This window comes from Adiantum capillus-veneris, chromosome 7, assembly GCF_014529385.1.
Source record: "Adiantum capillus-veneris isolate H3 chromosome 7, ASM1452938v2, whole genome shotgun sequence".
Taxonomy (NCBI): domain Eukaryota; kingdom Viridiplantae; phylum Streptophyta; class Polypodiopsida; order Polypodiales; family Pteridaceae; genus Adiantum; species Adiantum capillus-veneris.
This window is the reverse complement of record NC_140937.1, coordinates 76,741,114-76,753,311: the sequence shown is the minus strand read 5'-3', so window position 1 is coordinate 76,753,311 and position 12,198 is coordinate 76,741,114. Positions and strand designations below refer to the sequence as shown.

The 12,198-nt window shown below is 43.8% G+C and overlaps 1 protein-coding gene across 1 annotated transcript; it reads left to right on the top strand.

Moving 5' to 3' along the window:
• The first annotated feature begins 542 nt into the window (after positions 1-542).
• On the top strand, positions 543-12,198 carry LOC147454087 (uncharacterized). The gene is made up of 3 exons (XM_086516089.1): positions 543-1,832; positions 11,225-11,299; positions 11,656-12,198. The coding sequence occupies exons 1-3, from the start codon at positions 990-992 to the stop codon at positions 11,773-11,775; spliced, it is 1,038 nt and encodes a 345-aa protein (XP_086372215.1). The 5' UTR covers positions 543-989; the 3' UTR covers positions 11,776-12,198.

Sequence of the window (12,198 nt, the reverse complement as noted above, 5' to 3'; positions counted from 1 at the left end):
TGTAGGTTGATATTTATGGGCTTAAGTTTTTCCTTTGGGGTTAGAGCAATGGAACCATATGGGTGGGGTGTGGAATCAAGTCACGTCGTGGGCATCAGTGGCCCCTCTATCTCATCTAGTCCTCCTCCAAGAGATCCACAGTCTCTGTTCACGATCGCGCGCACACTTGTGTGTTTGTGTGTGATTAGAGCAATACAACAACATGGGTGGGGTCGCGGGATCAAGTTGCAATGCAAGAACCAACGGCCTCTTTGTTTCAACACTTCATCCTCGTGAAGCATGACAACCCTCTCTTTGCGGGACCTTCGATCCGATGTTCACCAAAAACTTTTTTAGCAATCAATGGAAAAAAGGAGAGCATTGAAAATCTCTCGGTCCGTAGTGAAAATTTTAGGGATTTTATCGGTTTTAACACTAAAATCCTCCAAATTTTGGTGGTTTTCGTCAAGGTGACCCTCCAAACTGGCCGTGAATTTTTGCCCTTTAAGTAAAGGCCGATTTTCTGTGGACACTGCTTCGATGATCGATCCCATCCCCATACACGAGGATCCAAGGGGTAATTAAAGACCTTAAGTGTACGGCCTTTTTTGCGGGATCACTCATTATTGTTGTAGTACAGTCAGTCATTCACATTCTCAAATCTCCGTGATGGAATCGCGTATGTAATGAGGTGTTCATGTGGGAAGGACAATGCTGGTTAAAGTGCAGACAAGGGAGGACTGTTAGGCAACGGAAAGAAGCTCTAAGAAGAAAAACATAGCCTACAGAGAGAGAGAGAGAGAGAGAGAGAGAGAGAGACGCAACAGAAGTTTTAAGAAACCTGCATCTGGAGTCGTGCAGAATGCGCCCTTCATCATTTCATCACTACTGAGAGATGGGTAGCTTCAAAGGCCAGACACTTTGGCAATATTGTGTGCGGAAGACAGCTTTTCTGCTTGTTAACGTGCCATGCATCAGCTTCTCCTGTTGGGTGCTTCGCTGGTTTGGAGATGACTGAAGGCCTTGGCTCAGAAGCTGAGGAAGGTGTGGGCAACACTAGTACCATATCAGATGCAACCATCAAATTACAAGTGAACAAGGGGGCAGACCCAGAAATCTATGCCAATAAATCACATGTGCATACATCAGAAGTAGCATTGCTTCAGGTTCGGTGTGTCCATGTAGACGAGGAGGTCTCTCTTGATGTGTGCCGAATATGCCAATGCCATGATTCAGACGAAGTTGGGGAGAATGCTCTCAAGCTCTTGAGGATTACTGTGCCCTCTCATGCAATTGACGAGAGTTCAAAGGCATTTGGAAAAACTGGGCTTGCATGTCATGTTGACAGACTCATGGAGCTGGGATGTGCTTGCAAGAATGATCATGCGTTGGCCCATTATGCATGTGCATTGCGTTGGTTTGTGAGCAGAGCATCCGTGGTGTGCGAGATATGTGGGATGCCTGCAGCAAACGTGAATATAATTGATTGGATTAATGTTTTGTGTGTTCTGAGAGGGAAAGATGCATTGCAGCAGACGCACGTTATTCCTATGCTGGCAAATGTAGATATTAGCCCTTGCCGTATTGCTCATTGTACTTTCGACACCTTTGCTAATGCAAGTGAGGATTTGATTGAGGTAATGGCCTGGTTTGATCCTGCTGGCAACAGAACAAACCTACCAAGGACCCTTTCTGAACAAACCCTTTCTGAGCAAGTTATTGATGTCCAAGATGATGTTTCTTCTTCAACAAGTCCAGCAACAAAATGGGCCATAGAAGTGGCTGGAATACTCATTGCTACGGGTCTTCTCACTGTCACCATTACTTGGTTGCTCTCTTCTCGACTTGACAAGGTGCAGTCCTGCTTTTGTATTGAAGCTTTAATCTGTTGGCTTAATTTCTATGCTCCTGGATTGTTTATATGTACTTCCTTGCTTGCTTCATGTTGCGTGTTTACACTTGCAACTAAACATATGTGAGTGTAATGGTTTGAGCATATGGTATGGCTTTTTATGACGTCTATGATCACGGACAAAGATTGAAAGGGTTGTTGTCGACCATGAGATTGTCTTTAAATGCAAAGAACATAAGGTTTGGGATGTCCTTGAAATGGTGTTTTTTAATTTAAATTAAGAAAATCGATGTAATTTGACCAACGTATGATGCATATACAATGCCCCCAAAAATGCCCAAAAGCCACACAAATGCCTTTGAAAGATACACGAAGTTAATGCACAACCTTACACAGAGAGAGCGTTGATGCACAAAGTGCAGACAAAAAAACTCAGATTCGTAAAAATACACACGCTCGACAAAAATGGAACGGGTTTTCATATTAAAAGAGCAGTACCTGATTTTAATCTATATAAAGAAATCGTTCCAAAACGCCACTTCATCTGTTCAAGAATCAGCGTTCCGCTTTAGTTGGCCTGAAAGGACGTTTTCTGTAACTATGGTTTTCAGAACCATGCTTACTTGTTCTTGTGTGTCCATTTTGAACTTCTTCATGTGAACGAACGATGGTCAGTGTGTCTTCCCATTCATTCGAACCTTGAATGTGAAGGCAGGATATGTGCAAACCCAAGCGTAAGATATCAGGGATTACTTGGCCTATGTAATCTAATGCACAATTGCAGGTTTGTCTAGTGCTTCAGTGTAATGTTTTACAGATCTCTGCCAAATATTACAAGATTCTCACACTTAGGTTCCAAGGGAAATTAGAATTTGTTTATAGTCGTCGCCATTTCGAATATTTCTTATCGTATATGTGACCCCCTTTTTTCGCTCCTCCCTCTTTCGCATAGGTAATGGGCCAATTTAATAATTCCTCCTATCTTTTGTGGTGCGTATGCCCCATCAACTACCTCATTTTTGTACTAATTTTTTCGATTTAATGCTTCTTTTAGTGCTAGGCTTCATTATGATTGAGTCTGCCCTTGATCTCCAGAGTCATGACAGAAACTCAGTATGCTGAACTTTGTGTTGATGTATGCTCATGTGTGTGTGTGTGGTGTGTGTTGTGTTGGGGAGCATATGTTAGTACCTAGTTCTACACCCACTATTGGGCACTGACGACGTTAGTGGGGATGTCGTGGTATTTAGTCAATGCTATGCATGATGGAGCTGATGGTTATATTGTCTTGTGGGTGACTACCATGGGTCCGTACCTTGCACTTTCCTTCAAGGGTGAATCTGGGTTTATCCTGGATTCATCTAGGTATATATATAAAACTATGCAATTTATACCCATTGCACTATGTCTTGTGCATGATTTGCATTATCTTCTCTCTTATTTCTGTTCAGTTAATTGAACTATTTTAAAGTGATTTAGTGTATCAAGTCTTGCAGATTGTGGGGTTTCAATGTTTTTTGTCTGACCCCTCACTGGAAGTGGTTACAAGCTACACCGGCGTTTTGCAGCCATCTCCAGCCTCAAGTTCAGCGCATTCTCCGGCTACACAAGGCTCATCGTCTGTTGCCCATCAGCACCATCATCTCCCCATGGGTGCATCATCTGTATGCTCTTGCAGATCTACTGTGTTTTCCACCTGTGAATGTACAGCCAGATCTTCGTTTTGTAGCGAACATTCACCTTTGGAATACTCTCACATAGGGTGTGCAAAGCAGCCCTAGATTCTCCCCATGGTGGCCATACACGGTCTACATTGAGTGGATTATGACCAGTGCTTCTGATCAATACCAAGGTGCTTCGTCTTAAAGAGTTGCCGTGGCGGCAATCTCCCTATAGTCGATATATTGAGGTGTATCATCTGTTGTACATTTGTTTATACAATGGAAAGAAAATACAGGTGGGGGGTCCTTGAGAGAGGGTTGGTCGGCACTCAATGCCTCTCTCTCTCTCTTTCTCTCTCTCTCTCTCTCTCTCTCTCTACCAACATCTGTCTGACCCTCTTTGTCAGGTCTACAACCGTATACATCGACCTATCATTCTCTCTAGTAGATCTCTCTCACACTTCATAGATTTGCTAATCTACATTGAGAGATCTATCTCTACATCAAGTTTTCTCTTTTTTAGTCCCAACAGGAGCCTCGAATAACAGGAGCCTCTATAATTGAGGAGTTACGTGGTGGTTTTTCAATTGCATCATATAGAGGACTTGCCAAGGTTCGTGGTGCGCAATCCAAAGGACATACCCATCTTTATCCATTTGGTGTTGATTGCATCAATCTTACGACGTTAGGGCAACATAGGCTTACTGGTAACTGTTGTGGAAATCGTAGTTGCCATAGCCATCCATCTGCTGTACCAGCATCCATTCGAGTGGGGGCAGCAGAGTAAGTGATTGGAGTACTATTCTTTCAGAATCTTTCTTGATGACCCGGGAATGTCCTTGGCGATTTTGTATCATAAATTGGCAGTACTATTCTTTCTTGATGACCTGGGAATGTCCTTGGCAATATTGTATGATAAATTGGCACCTCAGTCCACATGCTTCTTACTGTTTCTGTCCTGCACGCTCTTAACTAGCTCATTTGAATGGCCCCCTTGGGTGTCTTGTGTAGCCATTGTTGCTTACTCCTCCACGATTGTGGGCTAGCTAGGCGAATTAGGTATGTCACTCTGCTCCTTATCACTAGAGCCCCATCTAAGTCCGTCTCCTCCATTTACTCTCATTCATCAAACAATATCGTGGAAATAGCCAGAACCAACGGCTTTCGGGACAAAGTATTTGCCTCCAATTTCTTTTGTCCCTGCACATGGACAATCCGGAAGTAAACTGTGACAAGATGTTTGCCCACCGCATCTGCTTTTCCGATAGCTGCTTCCATGACAAGAAGTAGCATAAACTCCCATCATCTGTGCAAAACTGTAAAATTGGCTCCGAGTAGGTAATGTCGCCACTAAATAAGAGCATGGATAGCTGCCAAAAGCTCTTTCTCACATATCTGAACTGTCAATTTCGGCCTTGAAAATAATCGGCTCTCATAGGCAATGACATTAGCCTTCTTGCAAAAAGACCGCATCCAGACTATGACCACAAGTAATCACAATATACTTCAAACGACTTCTGCAAATCCGGCAAAGTCAAAAACTGGTCCCGTAGTAAAATTTTGTTTCAAATCCTGAAAGGCAGTCACTTCTGTGGGTCCCCACGAGAAAGAGACTCCTTTCTGTGTCAAGATATGCAAAGGGGAAGCAACCTCTGCAAACTTTTGAATGAACCGCCTATAGTACGAACACAATCCCAAGAAGCTTCTAACTTCATGGACATTCTTCAAATCGGGCCAATCACGGATAGTCTCTATCTTGGCCGGATCCATTTGCACTCCTATTGCTAACACAATGTGTCCCAAAAAGTGTATCTCTGGGAGAAAAAAATCACTTTTCTTCGCATTAATCACTACCTTGTGATCTTGTAATGCCTGAAAGACTTGAAGCAGATGATCTCTATGTTCTGCCTCATCCTTGGAGAAAACAATGATGTCGTCAAAGAAAGTGCCAGCAAATATGTAATGTGCAGCGGAATGAATGTTGTATTTTCTCAAGATTAGTGATCTTTATTGCTCAAGGTTCCTTTTAGTTCTTAGGGAAAGAGAGAGCTTTCCGTCTTATGGAGAGTGCTATGATCACAAACAAAGTGAGTGGATATTGTGCGTGCAAGTGAATGAGACTGAGAGAAGGAGAGAGTAGAGATACGACACCCGCGAGTTGTAAAACCCTCCTCCGAAGGCCCCACTCTTGTCGGCGAGAGTGGTCTACTTTGATTGCACGAAGGTGTACAATGCGTATGCAATGGACTGATGCAACTTGGACTATGCCGATGACGACGACGACGACTTGGTGGCTGAAATCTGTGATCTTCTATTCGTTGAATTCGGGGCTGTGTCGGTGGCTGAAAATGACTGTTTTGGCTGCGTTTTTATGGCTGAAAATGGGGGAACATTTGCAACCGACTGGGGGCTGATCTGCTACTGTGTCATAGGCTGAAATCTGCGTGGATCTGATGTAGTTGAAGGCTGAAAACAAAAACGCTGGCTGGTTCTGCCTCTTGCCAAAAACGTTGGCCTGTTGGAGACAAAAACGCTAATGGGCTGAATTAGCAAAACGCTAATGCTGGTGAATTCTGGCGATGGATCCACAATTTGCTAACGCTAGGGTGTTGAGGGTGAGGGCGAGAACTGCCAGTGAGGAAAACGCCAGGGATGGAGTTTTACTGCTAGGAACAGAAAACGCTAGAGGTCCTTGGGGGGTACTGCTGAGAAGTTGCTTGTTGAGCGGGAAGCTCCTACTGCCTCTTCTGCCAGAAAGTGCTAACATGGGTTTGCTTATATATTAACTTAGCAAAATTGCCCTACCTACTTTTGTTGGAAAGTCACTTAAAAATAATAAGTGAAAATACCAATAAATAGGAAAATAGGCTGAATGCACTGGAAAATTCCCCTAACTGATGCTAATGGATTCTGATGGGAATTCTGATGATCATGCTGTGTGCAACCGGAGGATATGCAGCTATGCTAAGTGACTGGGCATGCACGGTCTACGAATAGACTCACAAAAGTGCCAGATCATTGCTAATCTAGACTTGATTGTACTGATTGAAACCCTGCTATGGTGTAGCTTGTCCACGGACACATAGGGTTGGGATGTGTCACGTGACATCCCCTCCTTTTCAAAATGAGGTACTGATACCAAACTGTATGGTGTCGAGGGAGATCGCCAACAGCATCCGGAATCCTGGAAGGGACTCTTCGTCGGCCCACTCTGATGTGTGGGTCGTGCGGTACTTGAACTTCATAAAGGTTTGCAACGCTTGCTTCTTTGGGCTGCGTCGAAAGCGACTCAAAGTCTTCTGTGGCTCCTTTGATGCTTCAACTTGGTCGAGTATCCTGCTTCTTTCGTCTTCAAGAATCTCCATGGCTGAAAATTCCTGAAACCATATCCAACACAAAACCATGAACATACCCATTCCATGTAAAGTGAAGGAAAAAAATCTTGTCTTCTCTAAAGACTGTGTATGCAATGTCGATGAACATAGAGACGGAGTGACAACCTGTTCATCAAACACATGCAAACAATGCGTTCGAATCTTTTCTGTTTGATCGAAATCAATCAACTGTGGCAAATCACAATGGAAATGCCCATGCTTGGTGTCTTACAATAATGTGCTCTTTCGGAGACTGTGTCATGCCAAGGAAGAGACATGGAATGCAACTTCCTTACATACAAACTTTTCAGCTTTTCATGAACAATCCACATACATTCGTGCTCATCCATGAGAGAAACGTGCTCAACATACAATATGTCATGACTAGGAAAAGGGATCACATAACGATGTTGACTAAAATACAGGAAACCTTCACGAATGAAACACTCGAACAATGTGTGCGTATCAATCATGCGAACACATAATACTTCCTGTGATGGTTCTTTGGACCAAGGCTCGAGAGCCAAGATCGGTTCGTCCTGAATGATCAAATCGTCTTGTGGGGGTTCTTTGGACCTCGACTCGAAAGCCAAGATCGGATCTTTGTGATTGATCGAATCTAGAACGAGGTTAGCTTCGCTAGCAAAAGCATCCACTAACACATCATCCTTGTGAACAATCACATCATCTTCATGCAATTCATCATGTTTGTCTTTCATCCAAATCATCATGCAAATCATTATCAGTCAAATCATCATGCTTCTCGTAATCATGCAAGTTCTGTGTGTCATGCTGTGGAGAAAAAGAGATTGAGAGAGTCTCCTTCTCTCGAATCCTTTCAACCTTGTCGTACATATTAGCAATGAGAGATGGAGAAGGAGCAGTGTCCACTCCATGAAAGACAGTAGGAGAATCACTTTTGGCATTAAGAGTTAAAGTGCTAGCCTCCCAATCAACGAGAGGGTTTATTTCACGAAACCATTTCATGCCTAAAATCATATCACATCCTGAGAGAGGAGAAACAACAAATCTTCTAGTGAAGGCAGTCTGTTGAATTGCAAACAACACATCAAGGCACTCCTTTGTGATGAGAGCGTCCATGCCGGGACGAAAGCCAGAGACTTCGATAGGAGATCTCGGACTAACTTCGAGGCGGGCTCTCTCAACAAGAGAGAAACTGATCACATCATGCATACTACCTGGGTCAAACAATATGACAAAATGGTGCCCCGACGTATGACCATAACATTTAATGAGAGAATCATCAATGGGAGGGTCCTGCGAAACTTTGGGCACAATCGTGTTATCATGTGGGTGCTGTGGGCGGGGATCCGTCTAGGGTAAGGGGCTAGGAGCCTGCCTATATAAAGGGAGGTTGGGAGGAGGATCAAAAGGCCTAGTTCCCTAGTTCTTACGTAAACTGTTGTTGGCTGCCTCATTTATGTATGCAACACGAGGCCGGATATTCAGTTTGCAGTCTCACAGGTCAACAGATTCATGCATAGCCCAGGGTCTAAGCATTGGCAGATAGTCAAGAGGATTTTCGCTACTTGAGTGGCACTTTGCATCTTGGCTTGTTTTATCCCAAGGGGAGATCATTGCTGCCAAATTTACATGCTTTTTCGGACTCAGATTGGGCTGGTCATTATGACACGCGAGTGTCCACAAGTGGTTTTTGTTTCATGCTTGGCAGGTCATGTATTTCATGGTTGAGCAAGAAGCAACCTACTGTGGCCACTTCCAGTTGTGAGGCTGAGTACAGGGCAGTCTTCACAGCTACGGTTGAGTGTGTATGGCTCCGACGCCTTATGATTGATTTGGGTGTTGGACAAGACATTGCCAATATCATCTACAGTGATAGTCAAAGCGCATTGGCAATTGCGAGGAACCCAGTTTTCATGCTTGCACAAAGCACATTGAGGTGCATTACCACTATGTCAGGGAGAGGCTCTCAGCAGGAGAGATCAGCTTGGCTTATGTGCCAACACAGGACAACCTTGCAGATCTTTTGACAAAGGCATTGTCTTGTGAGAAGTTTGAAGCTTTCCGCAAAGCTTTGGGCTTGCTCCCCTTTGTGGACTGATCCTGTCCTCTTGGCATGGCACTTCCCTTTACTCTTCGTGCCATCCCTCGTTCACCGCATCACTCCCAGGGGGGATTTGTTACCATATACATGTGGTAGTGATGTGTGAAAACACACTAGGACCGCCGGGGCATTTTTTCCCTCTTTAGGAGGTTTTTCCCCCCCGTGCATTGTATATACGCCCATCACTCTAGGGCTATCTATCTTTCCATTACACACTAAGTAATACACTCTCTGTTGTGTGCCTCGAGCTTCCTTCGTCTTCTCCAAGGTGTGTGCGTTTCCTTGCAACCCTAATTCCAACAATGTACACATCATTGAAAGCCGAAATGCAGAAGATTGTGAGGACAGAAGTGAATGTAATGGGATGCGTGATGCAAAAAAGACTAGAGGATGCACTTGCTACGTTTGAATCCTGGAAATAAAAAATGGAAGAACGCATGAATGAAAAGGATGCATTGATCGAAGCACTTAAGGGAGACCTCGCAGCTTGCAAAAATACCCCCGCAAAGGAGGGAGAAAATCAACCCTCAATGATAAGGGAGCTCAAAAGCATTAATGAGTAGGTGAAAACTCTACTGGAAAAGGAAGAGCAGAAGGCACGAACAACCTCTTCATGGGCGGAGCACCTATTCAAAACACAGGAGAAGGTTGATAAAGTTGAGAAGTGGATCGAGGAAGCAAAGAAAGGAAAAGATAAGATGCCTGAAGCCATAGGGACACCCACTATCATCAATAAGACAATTGAGGAGAAGCAAAAGAGAGAGACTAGAGCCCTTCATGTGCGTGTTACAGGTCTCAACAACGCTAGAAAAGTAGAAGAAGAAGTGCAAGAGCTCTTGAAGTGCATGGTTATTTCTGAAACCACACATTTAGGTGCTTGGAGAGTTGGCAAGAAGGGAAGTGATGAGAAAGGAAGGCCCAAGGAAAGAGCACTCATTATCCGTTTCCCTACGCTAGAAGCTAGGAAGGAATTCCTGAAGAAGAGACCAACACTAAAGCAAACTGGGATATTTTTGGATGATGACCTCACTCTAACACAGGTAGCACACATGCAAGAGGTGATACCAGAGATCAAGGCGGCGAGGGAGAAAGGGAAAATTGCTTTTTACACGGGAGGGAGAGTAGTGGTGTTGTAAAAGCGCACCGCATGACGGTGCGAGACCTATGGGACCAACCTCAAAATGGCAGCATGGAATTGTAATGGATAATGAAGTTGGATGTAGGCGCATTTGAGGATAGCTTTAATGGAAGAGACATTATTTTTTACTCAGAAACACATCAGACTCCTGGCCACACATTACCTAGAGTGACGGGATACCATTGGGAGACTACCTATAGGCTGGATGTGAGAGATCTAGAGACAATCACATTTGTCATTGTCGAGTATACTATGAGATACGAGGCCGCTTTTATTGTCTATTCAAAGAGGGCTTTGGACCATTGGCTAGAGTCACGAGATATCAGGATCAGAGATGCCTCGGGTTGTTTTTTCTAGAGCTACGCAGACACAGGGAGAGTCTCTTGAGGAGATCAGGCAATGGGAGACAATCACAGAGAGAGATTACTGACTTCTTTAGAGCAAGGACTGAGCAGCCAGATGAGCATTCTTCACAGCAGACTTCAGAGACCGCTTATACCAGAGGTGTAATAGTTGACATAGCCATTGAGCTCGGGAGAGCTAGATGCCCACGTCTACGAGGGCGACCACGACATCAACGGCAGCTCCATCAGAGGATCAGGACTATTCTAGCACGACATAGGAGATGCCCAATACGACTATTTACAGAGGCAGACATTGACGAAGCTCTTCAGCGACACTGATGCAGTACTTTCTCGGACAGCGCTCGACGCCGGGCATCCTCATGCACTGATGATGATTTTAGTCTTTCACTTCACTTCATTTTTTTTTTGTACCCAGACATTGGATTAGATCCACCAAGATTGTATCAGTTTGGTCTCATAGGTCATTTTGGCCTTTTGAAGACATTTAATATAACATTTCATTCCCCCCCAAACCCCCCCCCCCCGGGCCCCAAATAGATCTATCATTCTCACTCACAGATCTCCATCTGTATGCATAGATCGGCCTATCTATAATACATGGCATTGAAAGAAATTATGGTATAACAGCTTGAACAATTTAAGCTGATATTAATCCTCTTTTTTGTCCTCAGAGAACCTGCTATTTTTGGATACCATACATTGTTTCCTGCGCATTTTGTCTTTATTATTTCCCAGTCAAGGGTATTGAATGGATTTCTTTCTAATGCAGAGTGTTGCAAGAAGAGGAGTTGATGTGCTACTTGGAGGACTTTGTGCCCTTTCAATTGTAGTCTTCCTTCGATTTGTGAGCATAAAAGCATCTCTTACTTTTCCTCTATAGATTCTCAACAATAGGCTTGACAAGTAACAAAGCACAGTGTAATGCACACACATGCCAATGCATATGAGAGTGAACTGTTCGATAGATATGTAGCTCATGTGCAATGATCAATTTAATTAGTATCTGTTTCACGCATATATGCCTTGTGCATGCACACGCGGCTTTCGGTGATGTTTGCCCATTTGTGCATTTTTATGTGTAGATTTGTATATTTGAATGCAAATGGGTGTACGTCATGTGTTCTTGTATGTGCTCATGTGCATGCAGGTTATGGACTTCTAGATATATAGAATTCTATCATTTGCTTGTGTTTTTTGCAGGGTGTTTTACCCAGAATCAAGTATGGGCCTGCTCGCTATTGGGCCATCCTTGTCGTGTTTTGGTTTCTCGTCTTTGGTGTTTGGGCATCTACTACAAGGAGTTCACGTTCCCATTCTTGATGTATTCGAAAAAGGGGTGTAATTACGGTGGAAAACACTTACATTTTCTGAGTTTGTGCTTTGAGAAATTTTACATTGTCCTGGACACCAAGCAACTTCTTTTATGGGACTCATCGAAACTACAAACAAGTTGTGTGTAAGCACACATGCCATGTCTTCTCTTGCCGCAGTGCAGCAATTTTGCTGTAGAGTTCAATTTTACTCTCCTCCTGTGGCCCCCCTCTGCCCCTTTATACTGGCCTCCAAGGTTTATTATTTTTGGGGTGTGCTTTTGGCTGTCTACCTTTTACGTCGCTATTTTTGGCCGCGTTTCCCATGCTTCTTTTTGCATAGTCATTTCTTGCCTCTTTTCTCCCTCCATCTTTTGTATGGCATCTGATGTAGAGCTACAAAAAGTTCAATTTAGCAATGTTGGCTTCAAGA